We start from the raw sequence: 12514 nt of genomic DNA on the forward strand, positions 1-12514 counted from the left end.
TGAAGATATGGGTGGTCTAGCTTTTTGTTTTTTGTCCCCTCCACCGTCACTTTGAACGTTTTCATGGAGCTTCTGGCTTCTAATTTTGCAAATTCAGAGTTTCATGAGTGCCTTATAAGGCCAACTGGCCAAGTCTTTTAGGGCCAAGCTTTTAACGGATAGATTAAGAGACAATTGGGAGGGAGCATGGTCCATGCCAGTCTCCCTCTTGCTCCGTTTCTAGAATGGAATCAAGATTTGTTATATAGAAGAGCTAAAGTACGAATGAAAGGTTAAACTTATTTTTGATAGAGCCAAACATAATTTTTAAGCTTTTATATATATATAAACGAAATTCTAAATAAAAAAATTGAAAACGGGGCCATGGCCATCCTTGGTCTATTAATAGTTGAATGTCGGATTGAGAGTGTGTGAGAGTAAAAGTTTGTATAGCTTAGGGATTATCACTCGTATGAGCATTCAAATACAACTTAATATATATATCAAAAGTTCTATTGAGCTAAATTAAGCATATTCATTTGGTTTCTAAATTTTTTATCTGCAAGTCTGTCTTCAACTAATTCGTCACTACCAACTATGTTTCCAAAAATAAAAATATATCGTGCATATTGTCTTTTCTACTCATTTCAGAATTAAAATTAAAAGATTGTAAGAGCTCTTTGGCTGCGGGATATATATGTACGTGGAAAATAGCTACGGTCACAGACTAAATTATATATAGATGAAGGGGAGCTATGGCCTTGATTTTATTTTTTTATTACATTAAATATACATGTACTTTTAGGCTTAAAAATTAGATTTAACCTCCATTAAAATTAAGTGTAACGTTGGGATCCTCAGAATAAAAAATCCTCTTAAATAGTTAAGAGGGTATAAGTTGGTAAAATATTGGTTTCAAATTTGATACAAATGTTAGTGAAGGTCTTGGAAAAATTTATATGGAAAGGGGTCAAAACATGAATAAGAAATAGGATAAAATGAAAAATCAGTCAATATAAGTTACCTGATTTGCAATTAGCTCCATTTAATTGGTATCAAAATGAATACAAAAGTTACTAAGGTATCCCCAAAAAATAATTTACTCACTACAGTCAAATTTTGTCAACTAACCAACTAATCAAATTTCAACAGTGTGACATGTCTTAGCCAAAAAAAATGTAACACGTGTCCTATTTAAATCAGTGTCATACTAACTCAATCTATTAAGTCAATTGATGAAATTTGACTGTAGTGAGTAAATTATTTTTTTGGCATACATCTTAGGAACCTCTGAGTTTATTTTGGTATGATTGGAAGCTAATTATAAATTAGGTAAACTACTATGATTGATTTTACATTTTTCCTCCTAAGAAATATGTTAAGATAGGGAGGCCAAAACATGGTAGTGAAAATCATCTCTTAATTTTTTCTTCTTACAAGTCATTGTTGATTCAAAAACTAATTTTTACAAGCACATTATGTCTTCGCAATTATTTAATAGTCGTATAACAATTTACTAAATAGTATAACCATTGGCAACTGATAAGTAAAATGTTGACCATCCAAATATCAAGATTAAAATCAATTAGAAAAAAAAACTCAAAAATATCATTAAAAAAATTGATTAAAAATTAGTACAAAAATAGTATATAAGCTCTAGTTTTGACATGCCTAATTATATACATGATAAGAGAGCGAAATTAATATATGAATACTATACGGATGAAGTCCTATATAGGGAATTGTCTTGTTGTAGAAGTCATCTAAGGACAATTGCTCTCTCTCTTGAAAATGAAATGGGAAACTAAGGCTGGTTTGGGGGTTTTTTTATTTTGGTGGGTTCTGTGATGGAAAATATAGAGAGCTACTTGATACGGTGGGTGCATAGGGTTGAAGATATGGGTGGGTTTTTTTGTTTTTTATCCCCTCCACCGTCACTTTGAACGTTTTCATGGAGCTTCTGGCTTCTAATTTTACAAATTCAGAGTTTCATGTCTGCCTTATAAGGCCAACTGGCAAAGTCTTTTAGGCCAAGCTTCGAAAGGATAGATTCAAAGACAATTGGGAGGGGGCATGGTCCATGCCAGTCCCCCTCTTGCTCCGTTTCTAGAACGGAATCTGGATTTTTTATTAAGAGGAGCTAAAGTACGAATGAAAGGTCAAACTTATTTTTGATAGAGCCAAACGTAATTTTTAAGCTTATATATATATATATATATAATAAAAGAAATTCTAAATAAAAAAAATTAAAAACGTGGCCATGGCCCTCCTTGGTCTATTAATAGTTGAATGTCTGCTTGAGAGTGTGTGAGAGTAAAAGTTTGTGTAGCTTTAAAGGAATAGTACTTATTATTTTTCTTTGCAGTTGTTTTTTCTTAAATATAATTTGTAGTTTTTTTTTTTTGAAAAATGTGTTAATAATAAAATTATATTTAAATAACTGCAGTCGTAAAAATATGTAGAGTATTCATATATAGTTCTTTAGCTTGTCTTCTTCTACATTAAATTTATATGTTATTTGTTTTATTTAACAGAGTTAATCCAAGAATTGGTTGAGATTGCTACATCAGTATTATTAGATGAGTATTAGAATTATAGTATCTTTCAAATATGAATATGAACAGTTTAGGAATGATCACTCATATATATGAGCATTCAAATACAACTTAATATATATAAAAGTTCTATTGAGCTAAATTAAGCATATTCATTTGGCTTCTAAATTTTTTATCAGCAAGTATTACTTCAACTAAATCGTCACTACCAACTATGTTCCCAAAAATAAAGATATATCAAGCATATTGTCTTTTCTACTCATTTTCAGAAGTAAAATTAAAAGATTGTAAGAGCTCTTTGGCTGTGGGATATATATGTGGAAAATAGCTACGGTCACAGACTAAAATATTACATATAGATCAAGGGGAGCTATGGCCTTGATTTTATTTTTTTATTACATTAAATATACATGTACTGTTAGGCTTAAAAATTAGATTTAACCTCCATTAAAATTAAGTGTAACTTTGGCTCCTCAGAATAAAAAATCCTTTTACCGTTGAATATCTTTGCCTCCGTTAGCAAGTTTTCTCCTTATCATCCCTGTCGAATCATATATAATTTCTCTATTCATTTGATTAAGTTGTTTTCTTCTTTTCTTTTCCGTTTTCACATTAGACCTAGAAGTTGGAGTGGATTGCACCAATACAAGGTACAATTTGAGGAGAGAAACATTGGCACAAACACAGACATACATAAGAGGAATAAAAAAGGCACTGATAAACACTTACTCTATTTCAAGAATTTCAAAGGGGTATATATGGAAAGGGTATATTCCATGCATTAAAAAAAAAAAAAAGTATAAGGAGACAAATTTTATTTATTTATATATATATTGCAAGAACTCCATTGCCAAATTCCTAGTCATACAAATCGGTCGGATGTAGCCAAAGTCTTAGCAGCCTCTTAATTTGCAAAATTCGTGAAAGACGAAAACATTTTGTCTGTAAAATGAAGTAATGTCCCCACTGCTCTTTCCTCAGTCATTGCAGATGAAATGGCATTCATCAAAACCTGCCAAAATATATCATACAATGAATTATTAGTGTCAACAATTACATGAAAGCACGCCTATCTTATCGGTTAGAGTAATGTTACTCTTCACACTCGGTTGACGTGATATATTTTAAGTAACTCTCTATATTAGTCACTAAAAAACAAGCACTTAAAACATTTCACTTATAAAATAAATGTGAAGAGCAATATTGCTCTATCGGTAGAGTCAAGAATAACTAATTTGTACCAATAAAAAAATATATATATTTTGTCAGTATTTTGTTGGACGATAAATAAGATACTACTAGCATTCACATCTGGTTCGGTTAATTTACTCTCTACTTTAATTATAAACCACCCCCCCCCTCCCCCCTCCCTCTTTTTTTTTTCTTCTTATTTTAGCTATTTCATTTTTTCAAACCGCATATTTTAGCCGTCAACTTTTCACTACTACATTTGAATATTCTTTTTTTTTCAAATATTTCTTTATTCTTTTATTGAGAGGGGAAAGAATGTTATAGATCAAAAAATGCTTTGTTTTTGCATTTGGTGAGCACGGTTAGCAGCTCACCAAATGTTTCTCTAAATTGTTGAGCCGGATATAATTTGTTTTGCTCTCATTTCAATGTTCTGGGCTACTCAAAATGTTATTTTGACTAGCTTGATAAAAATGCATGGCTGCATCCAGCAATAGAACATATGCATATGATTCTAATTGTGATGAAGCAGAAGAATAAAAGGGTTGTCAGAAGAGAGCAAATTAATGCAGTGTTATCCATCCAAATGGAACTTGATCTCACCAGTACACAATACAAGAAGGAGGCCATTTGGTGACAATTTAGAAGAGTATGACAGCCCATATGGTAGAGTTTCTTAGATAGCTATTGGAAAATGACAAGTGACAAGAGTAGATACTAGTGTATCCAATGAAAGAAAAAAATAAAAACAAATTAACGTATCTTTGTACCACAAGCTATCAATCCAAAAATGGCATTTGTCGGTGGTGTATGCCCCACAATCTTGACTTTCTTTACCTTTTTTGTTTTTCTTTTTAACTTCCTTTCTTTATTCAATGAATGCAGCTCCAAACGTTTAGAGGCCTAACAAGACCAAACAAAATTCTTTCCCGTTCAAATGAGATAGAGAGTATAGAGTTAGTTATATTTTAAGGATATTTTTATCTTTTCACTTTTTAAAAAGATAAAAATATCTCTTAAATATAATTAACTGAATATTATCCTGTTCAAATGAATTAGAAAGCATCCTAACTCTAATATGATGGGCAAATTTAAGGGAGAAGTTTTTTTAATATTTAAATACTAATTTTAATTTTTAGTTTATATTTTTATTGCTTCTTGCTCATAAATTTTCCAAACATGTTGCTTCTTTAATTAAACAACATCGACCAACCATTGTACCATAATTGGGCCTTAATTTTTTTTTTTAAAAGAAAATTTCTTTCAAATAAAACCTAATTATATTATTGAGCCTTAGATGGCCGCCTAATGGGACTAACCAATGAGCCGGCCCAGAATGCATGATGATGGGACTTACTTGGATCCACTGAGACAAGCATGGCGGTCCCTCCAAAATCACAAGTGCCTCCTCCGGCCTTGGTGTTCTGCCAGTAGCTGTTGAAGGCATAGGAAGCATGGGCCAACAAAGCGTTGGGTTTGTAGCACGGCCCATCGGGCTGGATCAATTTGCAGTCCGCCCCGGTCCCACAGGCATAGTCCATGGCTTGCTGAATTATTGGGTCCGGCACTGATGGCTTTGCAACGCACCACATAGCATGTTCTGGCTTCTTATTAGCTGGGGCTGGTGGTCCTGATGGTGGTGGGAAAACTACAGGGGGCAAAAAAATTGGCGGGCTTGGAGGAAAATTTATATTGGGTGGGCTAGGCCCATGATTAGGTGGACTGGGAAAGCTACTAGGTGGGCTGCGCTCGTATTGGGGTGGATTTGGGACCGGGGAATGCGTAGGTGGGCTCGGCATGTTAATGGGTATGATTGGTGGGCTTTGGAAAGGAAAATCGGGTATTTGCGGCGATGGGCTGGGTGATTGTGCATAGCCTATAGGAGATTGTATGGTTGAGGAAGGTGGTTGTGGGGTTATTGGTGGAAATACACCAAATGGAGGAGTGTTTCCAGGCCAGGAGGCTGGTGCTATTGATTCAAAGGGTGGTAGAGCGAAGGGAGAGCTTACATCATAGAGTTGAGCATCTGAGAATTTCATCATTTGTGCATCCCTTCTTGCCTCTGCAAAATAACAAATCATAAACATGTAGAGTAGGATTAGACATTTAAGGGGATAGCTCGAATGGTAAGTCACTTGGTGCTTTATGAAGCACCAAGTCTAAAAATCGACTTTCTTTGGGTCCAAACAATTTTTTAGGGTCGTTCCGACAGCGAATGTCCAAATTTTACTCAACCCGTGTAAAGAGAACACTTTACATGGTGTTTCAGAGATAATCGGGGCGAAGCCCTGAATACCCCGGTGAAAAAAAAAATAAAATTGCTTACCGCATAGAGTGAAGAGGGTGGCAGTGGAGTAGATGGAGATGTAGAGCATCAAAATGCTGAGACTCAGGCAAGCCATGGAATGAAAATGAAGCCAATTCTAATCCAACCCAAAACAACTACAACTTCACCCTCTCGATAAAAGCACTTGGGGATTAATATAGGCTGCTAAATAGGAAAAGAAGAATGCTAAGAAGTGAAATGATGAAGCTAGAGAAAGTAAAGATGATTCCTTTGTCACTGCTTTATACTGTCACATTGTATCAGATTTGCAAGACTAAATATGCGAAGAGGATAAAGGTGTGAGACAGTAGAGAGGTTTACAAATGAATATCTAGTTCTCCTTCAATTTTGTTTAGAATATATTCTTGCTTGGAGGAGGAGAAAAATGGAGTTTCCTGCACTTTACTTGTTTTCCACTCAAAGCAGGAATTATATGACAAGCTATAGCTTAGCTCAACAATTTATACAGCAATCGCAACATATGGGCTTCAAAAATTCCTCCTTTTATGCATAATGGCATAATCAACAATCAAATCTCTAAAATGGGAAAATACCATTGCATGATAAGTATGAAGAGTTCATTTAGAGAAATCAGTTTATTTAGGTTTCTGTGAATCTGTGATGGTTGAATATGAAGCTTATTAATGTTTCAGACTATGGACTTACACATATTTGAACAAAAGACAAGACCAAGTATTAATGTTAAAAAGCTCATACTCTGTTCCATAAAGTCACTCAGAAAACAGCCCCTAGTAATGAACAGAACAACTAAGGAACTTCTTCTTTTTTTTTTCCCCACTTTTGCTTGCTATATGAATTGAATATCCAATAACAAAGACCAAATAGTCAATGTGGTCTCGAATTTTATCCTCAAATAATTTCATCCAATAATAGTTTGATCGTTTGGGGGATGCAAGTTGACTTTGCACCCCACTCCCACAGGTCGTTCTTTTGGGCAGGTTTCAACAATGATCTTTTTGTAGGTTCACCTCCACAAATAATAAGGTATAGTGTGTTGGATCAGGTCTTTGACTATCTCGTCTAAAAATTAATTGGTGTCCAGTGAGGGAAGTTAAATTCTTTTATGGTATTCAAAATCGAACCCCGCAAGGCATGTTCTAAGAGCCGTCCAAGTGAGCAGAGTGGCATTGTTATACCTAAAAAATCCTTCCCTTAATAGAATACTCCCGCGACTTGAACCCATAACTCTGACTCTGATACCATTTGTTAGATCGGGCCTTTGACCATCTCATCTAAAAACAAATTAGTGTACAGTAAGAAAAGCCATATTCTTTTATAGCATTCGAAATCACACCCCGTAAGGCATGTTGTAAGAGTAATTCAAATGAGTAGAGTAACATTGTTACACCTCAACACAACAAACTTCACAAAATGTTGTAGCACCGAACCTCTCTACACTGAACCATTCAATGGTTGGAAGCAATGGGTAGTGTGTACAAAGGGGTATCCTTGATATGCTTAAGCTTAGTGGGTAGTCCAGCTCGACTTAGATAAATCTACATCCAATTACTTAATACTTAACCAATATGAGATTCATCTACTATTTATTTCTCTCATGTTCAGGCCCAATAAATGAGAATGAACAAATGGGCTAATCTAGCCCAACAAGATTCGGACTTCCCAAGTGAAGGTCAAGAATCTACAAAATCCAAGCTTTGATAGGATGAGGCTGTGAATTCTTTGAAAAACCAACAGAAACAAAATCAAACAAAATAGGTAGCCAAATCAAAAGACGGATGAAACAAACGTTAATTTGTAATGCTTTCGGAGAATCAAACATATCGTTTACACGGCGTTGCATGATATAAATTAATTAATGCAACCTACTTTTTCCGTAGATGAATGAAACAAACGTTACGGTGAGACCATTTTGGTTTGGTTTGATGTGATAGCCCCAAATACAAAAGGAAGAAAAGACACGGACCAAATCATAGATTTCAGACATGCAAATGCTGACCAAAATGCACATTACAGTAATCAAACTATATTATTTTATGGGTCCAAATCAGACCATTTTCTCAGCCACGATGATGTCCAATTCCAGGAGGATTCCCTCTATAAAGATATGTGTAGTTGGTGTGCTACTCATTCAACCAATTTATCAAATAGTATCTGATCAATTAAGCCACTACGTTTCCATGGGGTTCCCTAACTTTTGTTTGGTTCTGCTCCTCACAATATCGGTAGCTTTGGCCTCTCAAGCAGCAGCTCGCACCCTCCAAGAAGCACCAATGCGTGAGAGGCATGAGGAATGGATGGCTCGCTATGGACGTGTGTACAAGGACATTAACGAGAACCAGAAACGCTACAAGATATTTGAGGAAAATGTGGTACTCATTGAATCTTCTAACAGAGATGCAAACAAACCTTACAAGCTAAGTGTTAACCAATTTGCAGATCTCACAAATGAAGAGTTCAACGCCTCACGGAATAGATTCAAGGGGCATATTTGTTCCACAAAGACCATTTCCTTCAAATATGAAAATGCCACCGCAGTGCCATCTACTATGGACTGGAGAAAGAAAGGAGCCGTGACACCGGTCAAGGACCAAGGACAATGCGGTAAGCTGTATCATATTCTTTTTTGTCGGATACTATTGGCTAGACAAATGTTTTAACGATACAAGAAAAAATACTAGCTATATTTGCACTAGGGCCAAGAATTTTTTACATGGGTCGCGAAACCAATACGAATGAAAAATGTTAAGATTGAAGAGTGTGATCCACTTAATTAAATAGGTTGGATTTGGAGTTGACTTATATAGTCTTATACTCATGCCTTGATATGACTCAACACATGAACATGAATTGCCACCCCTAAATTATGTGGCATATATTACAAAAAAATAACAATCACTTATATGGGACTAATCAATTTGAATTTTTGTACAATCACTTATAGAGCTTAATTTTACCTAGTAAATTAGCAATGTGGGACTTGTTACCTATCAGTGTTTTTATAACCTATCAATTGTTTATGTGGGCCATTCATCTTTCCAATATAGGACTAGAGTGTCTCCTAACTCTTATTTGTCAAACTATAGGTTGTTGTTGGGCATTTTCAGCAGTAGCAGCAACTGGAGGTATTACCAAGCTAACAACTGGTGAATTAGTCTCTTTATCCGAGCAAGAGCTGGTTGATTGTGACACTAGCGGCGTGGACCAAGGCTGTGAAGGGGGCCTAATGGACGATGCCTTCAAATTCATCCAACAAAACCATGGTCTCGCATCAGAAGCTAGCTACCCCTACAACGATGTTGACGGAACCTGCAACACCAACAAAGAAGCCAGTCATGTGGCCAAGATAAACGGGTTTGAAGATGTGCCTACCAACAGTGAAGAGGCTCTTCTCAAGGTTGTTGCACACCAGCCGGTTTCTGTTGCCATTGATGCTTCAGGGTCTGACTTTCAATTCTATTCAGGCGGTGTCTTTACGGGTACATGTGGCACTGAGTTGGACCATGGTGTTACTGCTGTTGGGTATGGGACTACTAGCGATGGGACTAAATACTAGCTGGTGAAGAACTCATGGGGCACACAATGGGGGGAAGAAGGGTATATACGGATGCAAAGAGATGTTGATGCAAATGAAGGCCTCTGTGGGATAGCTATGGAAGCGTCTTACCCCACTACATGAAGAAATTCAAAAATCAGAACAAATTGTTACATTTAATATGTAATATATGCTTGTTTCTCATGTTCCTCTGTTCTCAATCTTGATTGATATGATCGTGAAAGGAACTTGTTTATTTCTCATACTTGAAATATTGAGAATGTCAAATTAGTCATGTTTATATTCGAGCTGCTGGACTAGCTCCATGACTTGTAAAAAACTCATTACAAAAACAATGAAAAGTCATAGTATTTGAAACTTCATGCAAATTCTTTCACTTTTATATTCCCTTTAGAGTCATCTGGCAATTTTGAAAATTCTAAACACGACTCCAAATGACACCTATTCAAATGTATAGGTGTTTCACAAAGATTATGCAGAATAAGATCTAACCTAAGAAATAATATTCAACCAACTACAGATATGAAATGAACAATCAAGAACACAGATATTTAGTTACGAAGAGGAAACCATTTAGCGAACTATCTAAATGTAAAACCTCTTCGGGGCAGCAAACCCAGGAAATCAATCCACTAAAAGAAGAATAAGGAATACAAAAAGAATTACAAAACCTTTGACTCTTCCTTGCACACGACAAGTGACCCACTTGACTTCTACCTTAGTAGCCCTTTCCAGAACATCTGGCACGATTCTTCTAAAAGATTTCCTTTCACTGGAACTCCGATTGGCTTCACGTATTTAATCTTTTCTCAAATAAACTAGAACAATGTCTTTCTCTCTAATTTTGCTCTCCAAAATACATAAATATCATGGGCAAAATAGTTTGTTTAAATAGAGAATAAAATAACAATTCAGCAGCCATGTCCGGACAGGGATAAGTGGGTCTCCAGACATGGCTAGGGTTACATATGCGTAACCTCGTGGTGTCCGGACATCCAAGTATTGTGTCCGGACAGGCCATATAAAATGGACTTGCTAGAAATTGAGTCCAGACCCAGCTTCTGACGGTCTGAACCTGACTCTCAAATCCAGCTTTCTGAAACTTGGGTCCAGACCCAGCTTCTGGCGGTCCGGACCTACCTTTCAAAATCAGTTTGCTGGAAATGGGGTTCGGACCCAGCTTCTGGCGGTCCGGACCTGCACATCAAAATAAGCTTGCTGGATTTTGTGTCCGGACCAGGCTTCTAACTGTCTGGACAGGCCCTTCAGATTGAGTTTTCTGGATATTGGGTCCGGACCTGGCTTCTGGCAGTCCGGACAGGGCCTTCTAGAACCAACTTTCTGGACATGCTGAGATGCTTCATTTTCAACAACTTATATGCAAACCGAATGTGCCAAAACTTAACCTAACAAACTCCCTCTTTGGCCATTCGGGGACAAAAATAATTTGTACATGAAAATGACACATCAAAATCAACTCCCCCTTTTTGTCTCTGAAGGACAAAAGGAAGCACACAAAAAAATGAAATTCTAAAGTTTAAACAAAAAGACAACAACCCATTAAATCTTAAATAAGTAGACACCAGAAACCGAAAAGAGTATTCTTGCCAAAAAGCAAGCAAAGCAAACAGAAATGAAGATTATTCTTGCCAAAAACTGTCCATGATATACTTCACATCTTTCTCCAAAGTCGTCAGGCGGGTGTTGATAGCTTCAATGCTTTGGCCTTGAGCTTGAAGTAAGTCAATTACTTTATTTAATTGACTTGGAATATCTAATGATTCCGAGGAGGATGCAGCTGGAGGATCTTGAATGATTGGAGGAGCATGATCAGCTGCAGCGGGAAGCCCATGAAGTTGGGCATTTGACTTCATCACTATTGCTTTGCCAAAATAACCTTCAGGAGATTCCACATGTTCATTTGCAACAATTTTTGGCAAAGTGGCTTGCAAGATCTTTGTGATAAGGCCGCCATATGGTAAGGCAATAGAGTGATCTTCATGAAGCTCAATCATGGTCAACACCGTATGAGTACATAAGCAGAACTCAACATGGTGAATGATGCCATAGATCATCATTGCTCGTTCAATGGTCACATGACTATTCCGAGATATTGGCCAAATATTTTGTAGCACTATCCATGTTAACAACCTCTCTGGAGCTCGCACATAACCAATGGGAATTTTGTTCTTGTCTTCGTCCCATACAAGCTCCCTACTCGGATTGAGAATTGCCATGATTTCAGCTTTTGAAGCGGCTTCTCATTCGTCAATGGAATCCCAGTAACTTCACTTATCAACTCAGGAGTGATATTGAGAGTTTTCCCGGAGACCTTGGTCTTGAACGATGGGGGACCAACCAAGTCAGTATCTTCGATGTTGTAGTAGAATTCCCGAACTAACCGAGTGTATGCATTAACAGGAACGAACAAAAGGTCCATTGATTGGCCTGGAATATTTCATGAATGAACCGAAACGGATCAACTTAAGATCATTTTGCTCCACTCCACGCTCAATCACAATGTTGCATGTCAAAATCTTGTCTTGTAAGATTGATTTTTCTTCTCGAGCGCGCTTCCTCCTTAGTGTGGATTCCGAAATTGGATCCACCATTTTCTGTATTCACACCCCAAAGAAGGAAGTAAATGGCAAAATAATAGCACAAATCACTGGAAGAAATTATTTTGAAAAAAAAATTTTGATATGAAACATGTGATCCCATGTTATCCCACAAATGAAATATAAGCACCAGAAACAGATTATAAATGTTGAACACAACAAACATAACTTATTTCACCAGGAAAAATGAAAATAGATGCAAAAATATTTCATTTAGACATTCTATCGAACAGGTGATAGGCATTAAGATATTGAATATAACATGATGAAAAGAATTCATGAATATTGAAAATACCTTGCCTAGGGACAT

The 12514-nt window shown here is 36.4% G+C and overlaps 1 protein-coding gene and 1 pseudogene across 1 annotated transcript; one reads left to right on the forward strand and one right to left on the reverse strand.

The window, feature by feature from the left end:
* Window positions 1–3348: 3348 nt before the first annotated feature.
* Window positions 3349–6169, reverse strand: LOC132182530 (uncharacterized). The gene is made up of 3 exons (XM_059595801.2): window positions 6052–6169; window positions 5083–5787; window positions 3349–3546 (listed from the first exon to the last, which is right to left on the reverse strand). Exons 1-3 carry the CDS (start codon window positions 6125–6127, stop codon window positions 3512–3514), a joined length of 816 nt encoding a protein of 271 aa, XP_059451784.2. The 5' UTR covers window positions 6128–6169; the 3' UTR covers window positions 3349–3511.
* A 2041-nt stretch (window positions 6170–8210) lies between these two features.
* Window positions 8211–9709, forward strand: LOC132182529 (senescence-specific cysteine protease SAG39-like; annotated as a pseudogene).
* The last annotated feature ends 2805 nt before the right edge of the window (window positions 9710–12514 follow it).

This window comes from Corylus avellana, chromosome 5 (genome assembly GCF_965113065.1).
Source record: "Corylus avellana chromosome 5, dhCorAvel1.hap1.2, whole genome shotgun sequence".
NCBI classification, from domain to species: Eukaryota; Viridiplantae; Streptophyta; class Magnoliopsida; order Fagales; family Betulaceae; genus Corylus; species Corylus avellana.

Bases quoted from the DNA above. Each gene is read 5' to 3' on its own strand.
- LOC132182530 (XM_059595801.2), bottom strand. From the start codon at position 6,127: ATGGCTTGCCTGAGTCTCAGCATTTTGATGCTCTACATCTCCATCTAC. The intron at 5,788-6,051 runs GTAAGCAATTTT...GTTATTTTGCAG, and splicing joins CACCCTCTTCACTCTATGCG to AGGCAAGAAGGGATGCACAA. The intron at 3,547-5,082 runs GTAAGTCCCATC...ATATTTTGGCAG, and splicing joins GCTTGTCTCAGTGGATCCAA to GTTTTGATGAATGCCATTTC.